Consider the following 8,135-nt stretch of genomic DNA (forward strand, 5'->3'; position numbering starts at 1 on the left):
CATAATGCTCTCCAGTTCCATCCATGCTGTTGCAAATGGTAAGAGTTCCTTCTTTTTTACAGCAGCGTAGTATTCCATTGTGTAGATGTACCACAGTTTTTTAATCCACTCATCTGCTGATGGGCACTTAGGCTGTTTCCGAATCTTAGCTATGGTAAATTGTGCTGCTATGAACATAGGGGTGCATATATCCTTTCTGATTGGTGTTTCTCATTTCTTGGGATATATTCCTAGAAGTGGTATTACTGGGTCAAATGAGAGTTCCATTTTTAGTTTTTTGAGGAAACTCATAATGTGCCTGTGTTCCAAGGGGGGAAACCACAATCCCAGAGCAGGATAGTGTGGCTGATGTCTCCTCTTTGCTGGGTCCCAGGAGGAGGATCCCGCCCTGGCTGTGATCACCTACGTGGGGCTGAGCCTCTCTCTGCTGTGCCTCCTCCTGGCGGCCCTCACCTTCCTGCTGTGCAAAGCCATCCAGAACACCAGCACCTCACTCCACCTGCATCTCTCAATCTGCCTCTTCCTGGCCCACCTGCTCTTCCTCACGGCCATCGACAGAACTGAGAACAAGGTACTGACACTGTCCCAAAGGACCCCGCTCCTCCCCAGGGGATGCTGCTTGGGCACCTTAATAAAATCGCTTTGGTTTCTGGGAGAGGTTGGAGGGGTGATGCCAAGGTGGGCAGTGTTGACATTGATCACCAAGCACCTTTATTATTGATGAACTTGGTCTAATGTCAGGTGCTCTGAACTAATGCCAGTATAAAGGAGAGGCCCTCAGTTCACACACCACCCTAAGTATCCCACCTGGTGACTCTCACCCCTCCCCCAGGTGCTGTGCGCCATCATCGCGGGTGCCTTACACTATCTCTACCTGGCCTCCTTCACCTGGATGCTGCTGGAGGGCCTGCACCTCTTCCTCACCGCACGCAACCTGACGGTGGTCAACTACTCCAGTGTGAGCAGATTCATGAAGAAGTTCATGTTCCCTGTGGGCTATGGAGTCCCAGCTGTAATCGTGGCCATTTCCGCAGCATCCAGACCTCACCTTTATGGAACACCTGAACAGTGAGCTTGACTCACACCCTGGGCCATGGACAGTTTGGGGGGCAGCATTAATGACGGTGATTGAGATGTCCATAGCAAATGGATGTCTTTTCCCTTGAGTGTAAGAGCTCTGGCCTTGCTCCAGTGAAGCAGGGAAAGATGGCAATAGGAGGTTGGAAGGTTCTGAAGGAGGCAGTTTCGTGGATAGGTACCAGCTTTACCCCTCCCATAATTTGGAGCTTTCCAGTCTCAGATTTCTCTTTAGTATTATCCCCATTTTCCCACCGTCATGTCCTTGGTATGAACATTCAACACAACTGTGCTTATAAAATGTGTAATGTAGCATTAACACACAGTAGTGAGCAATCAAAACCTTCATTGCCATCAGCTGGCATTGTCAGAAGACATTAGAAACGTTCTCTGTTAGGAAAAGTGTCACTTCATCTTCGTTTCATGTGCTTTCTCTGATCTCTCTGTGTCCCTTTCCCCATTATTCCCAGCTGCTGGCTCCACCTGAAACAAGGATTCATCTGGGGTTTCCTTGGCCCCGTCTGTGTCATTATCTGCGTGAGTATGTGGCTCCAGGGGTCCTGACCAAAGGAAGCACCAGAAGTACTGGGTGCAAGATAGTACATGGGGCGTGCATTTTCTCTATTGTATGGTTTCACTTTTCCACCTGCTACCAATTCAGTCCTGTGTGCAAGGAAAGTAGGAGTTGTATGCAATTTATTAAGGACGCCGTGCATTATTTTAATTTGCATTCCTGGTCTGCGTCATTCCTGCAGGTGAATTTAGTATTTTTTCTCTTGGTCCTTTGGCTTCTGAAAAAGAAATTCTCCTCCCTCAACAGTGAAGTGTCAACCATCCAGAATACAAGGTAAGATGGAGCACATGGTACTTCTGATGCTCTCTTCCTCTCCTTACCCCCTTCTTGTCCCTCCTGCATATCTACACACACATACACCCCACAACCAGGCTCCAGGGACTAGCAAGGCTGCTGTCATCTCCCAATATCCGTATTAGATAGAGTGCAGGCTAAGCTACTGAGACAAAAAGACACCCCATCAAAAAGAGTGAAATAGAAGTTTATGCTACTCTCATGTCACAGTCCAGAGGCGAGCAGTCCAGGGTTGGTGGGGAAGCTCTGCTCCACAAAGTGATGCAGAGACTCAGGTCCTTCCTATTTTGTTTCTCCACCATTCCCTAAGATGTTGTCTTTGTCAGTTTCCCATCCATGGGAAGTTGCATGGCCCACATTTGCTCGTATTTTATTGGCTAGACCTTAGTCACATGGTGACAACTAGCTTCAGGGGAGGCTGGGAATACATAGTCTCTAACTTGGTAGCCATGTGTCCTTGAAAAAACTCAAAGAGGGGAGGGATCTAACCCTAAAAGGAAGAGGAGGAGAATGGACAAAAACAGCAGTTTCTGCCACACAGCACAAGATGCACACAGGAGTACTCTTTTTATCAAAAAAAAACCAACTTAAGTTTGTGAATCCATCAGTTACTGAAGGCTTGGATTCTATAGAAACTCTGAAAGTTGTGCTTCTGAAGGATGCCGTAGCAAAACTGGGTTCACCCCACTGGTAGAGACCGATTTGGCTAATTATAACAATCTTAAATATATATCTAAAGAGTTCTGTGTAATGGGTTTAGAAAGGATTTAGATTAAAATATTTTTTGTATAATACTATTTCAAAAAATTGGGGGCTATGAGCTCTTTTTAATTGGCAGCATCCATTTCACATGGAACACATAATTTGTTGTTTTCATTTTAATCACAAAAATAACACAATATATATATCTTTTTTTCAAAATATATAAAGTGAAATGGTTAACTCCCTCTTTTCTTACTACTTCCACTTCCCAAGAAAGCTGGAATTAACAAACTTTATGACAGGTATGATATAATATGTGTGATATTTTCCCCAGACCTTTTTCTGTGGATTTCTATAGAACAGACAGGCACACATACAATAGCCAACACACTCCGCAAATCGTTCCTCAACCAGCTTTTCTCACATAAAACATTATGGTTTAAATTAGGGATATGTATACTGCATATGTAGGTATATAGTGACCTTACATCTCAGTTTGCCTGGGACAGTCCTAGTTTATGCCTGTTGATCCTATGTAATTATTAATAATGCCCTTTTTAATCTCAAAAGTCTCCCTGCTTGAATAACAAATTATATGGCCCTCCATCTATAGAAGAGAAAGAAATAAAGAGCCCCTAGTTTTAGAATGCTTTATGCATATGTGGTACTGATTTTGTTCTATATATTATCCTAAATACATATGTTAAAGTCTCATTTAATCTTTACAGCAGCCCTGTGAAACAGGACTATTAGAAAGATGGGGGAACCCGAGTTATAGAAAGGTAAAGTAATTTGCCCAGCGTCACACCATGCTACCTTGGGTTTAAACCAAAGCGGTCTAGCTCCAGAGTCCTCACCATTAACAACTACTCTATAAGGGTGTCCATGTCCATTACCAGCTTGTGTACATGTTCGTTTATACTCCCCTCAGGATGCTGACACTGAAAGCAGCAGCCCTGGTCCTCATCCTTGGCTGCACGTGGTGTCTGGGCATCTTGCAGGTGGGCCCAGCTAAGCGGGTCATGGGCTACCTCTTCACCATCATCAATAGCCTTCAGGGTGTCTTCATTTTCCTGGTCTACTGCCTCCTCAGCCAGCAGGTAAACATTTACCCTTTCTTTATTGTTTTAAAGTTAAGAAAAATTTGCAGGTATGTAGTTTAATGAACATTTAGATACACATTCTCTAAATTTTCATATGAATTTGTGAGCAGTGTGTAAATGCTACCTATATTTTCTCTACTTTGAGATGCTATTGATTGTGAGATATGTATATTTATTAATGGCTTTACAAGGTAAATAATTACTATATCAAGGAAATATCATATTTGTTTTCAGCTTTCCCATTTGTAATTGTCATCTATTTCTGTGTTAACAAACAACCTCAAAAATCTCAGTGGCTTAAACGTGAATATGTACTGTTCTCATTCTCAGTCTGCAGGTTGGTTAGAGCTCAGATGATCTTGGCTGGCCTTAGCTTGGCTTGGCTATAAAATGCAGATATATATTTTATATTCAGTATGACTACTAAATACAAGCAAATTCATGTGTCTGCAGTTGAGCAAAAGAAACAGGGGTGTGTATATAACACTCAGGAAATACTGGCTGCTTTGGGCTTGTTGAAATAAGCCTCTAAGATGTTAGCTAACTAAGAGGCACTCAGGGATAATTTGGACTGTGTGTTCTCTCTAGAATTGAACCCCAGACATAATGAAACCCTACTGAATACTATCAAACTATGCTGAGATACTTCTACCTAGATTTAGTTAAATTATACTACATCTATAGAACAGGATACTATGCAACCATGAAATATAATGTAGAAGACTGAAACCCCAATGAAGCTGGGTTCCACATAGTTCAGATCAGGAGGTACAATGGCCAAATAAACATAGTCTAGCAACCAGAAGAAATACAAAATCATGCAAGGTCTTTATTTGTACTTCTCAAATACCTTGAAGAAGACACATGGTCCAAGTATCCCTCAGATTTTGAGATTGTTTGTTACTGCAGCAAAATATGTCCTGACTGACACAATTTCTTTCTGGTTACTAGTACTATCTTCCTCCTGCACTTCCTCCTCCTCCTTCCACCTCCTTCCTCCTCCTCCTCCTCCTCCTTCCTCCTCCTCCTCCTCCTCCTCTTCTTCTTCTTCTTCTTCTTCTTCTTCTTCTCTCTCCCTCTCCCTCTCCCTTTCTTCCATCCATCCATCTTTCTTTCTCTCCCTCCTTCCCTCCTTCTCTCCCTTCCTCCTTTTTACCTCACTCTGCATTCAGGTGCCCAAAAAACCAAACTTGGAAAGGAAGAGCATCTCCTCAGTGGATGAAGGAGAGGAAGAAACTGAGCTGCCCAAGCTAACACTTCCTGGAGAGCAAAGGACCAGCATAGGCTTAAAACATTCAAATGTTAATCTTTGTCCATACACAAAAATATTTTAGGACTGGAAGGACATTCAAAATATATTAGAAAAAAAAGCAAATTTCAAAACATTGCTCCAGAAATGTTGCATTTTGTTTATATATAAGCCCTTATTGTTTACTAGAGGCCTGATGCACGAAGATTCATGCAAGAATAGGCCTTCCTTCCCATGGCTGCCAGCACCACCTTCGCTCCGGCCCAGAGCTGCCTTCTGCCTCTCGCCTTGTCATGTCAATTTGCATATTCCCTCCTTATTGGCTGTGGGCCCTGCCATCTTTGTCATGAAGTGATGGTTAATTTGCATATTAGTCTTTTATTAGATAGGATGTTGTTATGCATTTGTTTATGTGTGGATATAGGTGTACATGGCAAAGTACAATGGTTCTCAAACAACTCCCCAAGGGGAATATTTAGCAATATCTAGGGACATCTTTGATTGTCACACTCAGGGAAGGTGCTACTGGCATCTATTGGGTAGAGGCCAAAGATGTTGTTAAACATCCTACAGTGCATAGGATGACCTCCACCACAAGGATGATCCAACCCAAGATGTCAATAGTGCCAGGCTGGAAACCTTGGTGTAGCACATACTGTTCATGGCCCCCTCATATGCAGTGCATAGGATGACCTCCACCACAAAGGATGATCCAACCCAAGATGTCAATAGTGCCAAGGCTGGAAGCCTTGGTGTAGCACATACTGTTCATGGCCCCCTCATATCCCTTTGCCATTCATCTCTATGTGCCTTGGGTTGCTTATTGAAAACACCTGTGACTCTATGGCTATGAGCTTCTTACTGCCCACAGAACATGCCTGGCCCATGCACAGGACAAGCTGGTGGATAAATGTCCCAGATCCCTTGTCCCTGAGGTGGGATGACACTGAAGTGTTTCCTATGCTAACTCCCAGAGCCCCCAATGGGACTGAACCCCAGTTGTCCACAGTGGAAAGGATTGGGTACCTTTTATTTAATATATTTTTATTGATTTCAGAGAGGAAGGGAGAGGAAGAGAGAGATAGAAACATCAATGATGAGAAACATCAAAGCTGAGGACAAACATCATTGATTGGTTGCCTCCTGCAAGATGGACTGAACCCGCAACCCAGGCATGTGCCCTTGACCGGTATTGAACCTGGGACCCTTCAGTCCACAAGCCGACACTCTGTCCACTGAGCCAAACCAACTAGGGAAGGATTGTGTACTTTTTACTGACTGCCTTCCCAGCCCTATCTCACTTCCTCACTGATTTACTAGTGTTTTCCTGAGAACACCTCTCAAATTAACTCTTTACACTTGAACCCTGCCTTGGGGTCTGCTTCAAGAGACCCCAAACAAGACACATGGAAGAATATCACCAAAACATTAGTTGTCTTTCACTAGATTAAGGAGTTATGTATGGCTTCTATTTTCTTCCTCTGCATAGCATATTTTGTATGTTTCCACAACAAAGATGTATTCCATAATGAAAAGTATCATTATGGTAAAATATATATAACATAAAATGTATCATTTTAACCATGTCTAAGTGTACAGGTCAGTGGCATTAAGTACATTCACATTGTGTGCAACCATTACCACCCATCCCTCTCTAGAACTTCTTTATCATCCCAAAATGAAACCCCATACCCATTAACAATAACAACTCATTCTCCCCTGCCTAGCCCCTGGCAACCACCATTCTACTTTCTGTCTCAACTAGTTTGAATGTTATAAGAATCTTATATATGTGGAATCATAGTGTATTGGTCCTTTTGTGATTGGCTTATTTTACTCAGCATAGTGTCTTCAGGGTTCATCCACGTTGTAGCATGTGTTCAAATTTTATTCGTTTTTAAGGCTAAGTAACATTTTATTGTGTGGATAAACCACATTTTGTAGGAAAAGATTTTTTTTTCATAATGTCACTTTCCTCTTCCCGACTCTGCCTTTTCTCTTCTCCAATATTAACAAAAACCATCCTGGTATTTCTTGTTCCAGGTTCGAAAGTGGTTTGGAAACATCATGAAACCTAAATCTGAATCTGAGACTTATACACTTTCCAGCAGGTTTGGCCCTGACTCAAAACACAATGTGGTAAGAAGACTTGTGACTTATTCTAATGTTTCACCCCTTGACACTCCAAACTTCCTCTCCTTGTTTTAATATGAGCTACCCTTCCTGGAAGGTATGGGGAAGAGGTACTTTTTCTGATGACCTGGTTAGCATTCCTTATTCTCACTATATTGTTTCTAATGACCCTGCTCACTAACAGTGCTTAAGCTGGCTTTGGTATCTATTATTTTTTTAAATATATTTTTATTGATTTCAGAGAGAAAGGGAGAGAGAGAGAGAGAGAGAGAGAGAGAGAGAGAGAGAGAAACATCAATGATGAGAAAGAATCATAGATTGCCTGCCTCCTGCACGCCCCACACTAGGGCGCCTGAAACCTGAACATGTGCCCTGATCTGGAATCAAACCAGTGGCCTCCTGGTTCATATGTTGATGCTCAACCACTGAGCCACACTCGCTGGGCTCATCTGAGATTTTTTAGAAGTCCTCCAACTATAAACTAAGGCCGCACCTGTCCGAGGATTCTAAAATACTAGGAGATCATGCCATCCTTGCTACTGGATGGAGCTCTCTGGCTTTAACCCACTCCTACTCTTCCTCTCTGCTTTCTTGTTGTTTGCCTTTTTGTTTTGTTTTATCCTTATCTCTACCTTTAATCTAAACATCTTTTGTGGTGGGAATATCTTTTCAGGACAAGTGAAGAGAAAATATTAAAACTAGAACTTTCAACTTCACATGGAAAGTCATATCCATGGATCTGGTTGGCATTATGAAGAATGAAGCTGAGGACAAAAGGAATCATTATACACAACATCCCTAGAGAAGAAATGTTTAACCTGTACTTCCCGAAGTGTTTGTTCTGCATAACGGGCTCTCGATAAATGAGTGTTGAATTGGATTTCTCTTATTCAACCAGTGGTTGTCCCTGGTTACCCAAATCATGACTGTTGCAAATACTTTTTGTAAATGAGGAGGTCCCTTTCATGGCCTTGTCTCAAGTTAAACTTGTTCTTTAAACTCA

The 8,135-nt window shown here is 42.4% G+C and overlaps 1 protein-coding gene across 3 annotated transcripts in view; it reads left to right on the forward strand.

The window, feature by feature from the left end:
- The window catches only part of ADGRE3 (adhesion G protein-coupled receptor E3), a 50,020-nt gene extending 41,885 nt beyond the window's left edge, over positions 1-8,135 (forward strand). For all 3 annotated transcript variants that reach the window (XM_014539344.1, XM_014539345.1, XM_014539346.1), the window contains 7 exons: positions 374-571; positions 833-1,068; positions 1,548-1,614; positions 1,833-1,924; positions 3,579-3,747; positions 7,043-7,138; positions 7,806-8,135. In XM_014539344.1, coding sequence (XP_014394830.1) covers positions 374-571; positions 833-1,068; positions 1,548-1,614; positions 1,833-1,924; positions 3,579-3,747; positions 7,043-7,138; positions 7,806-7,814 — 867 coding nt within the window. In that variant the 3' untranslated portion in view covers positions 7,815-8,135. The remainder of the gene's footprint in view (positions 1-373; positions 572-832; positions 1,069-1,547; positions 1,615-1,832; positions 1,925-3,578; positions 3,748-7,042; positions 7,139-7,805) is intronic.

The sequence above is a fragment of the Myotis brandtii genome, unplaced genomic scaffold (genome assembly GCF_000412655.1).
Source record: "Myotis brandtii unplaced genomic scaffold, ASM41265v1 scaffold2134, whole genome shotgun sequence".
Taxonomy (NCBI): domain Eukaryota; kingdom Metazoa; phylum Chordata; class Mammalia; order Chiroptera; family Vespertilionidae; genus Myotis; species Myotis brandtii.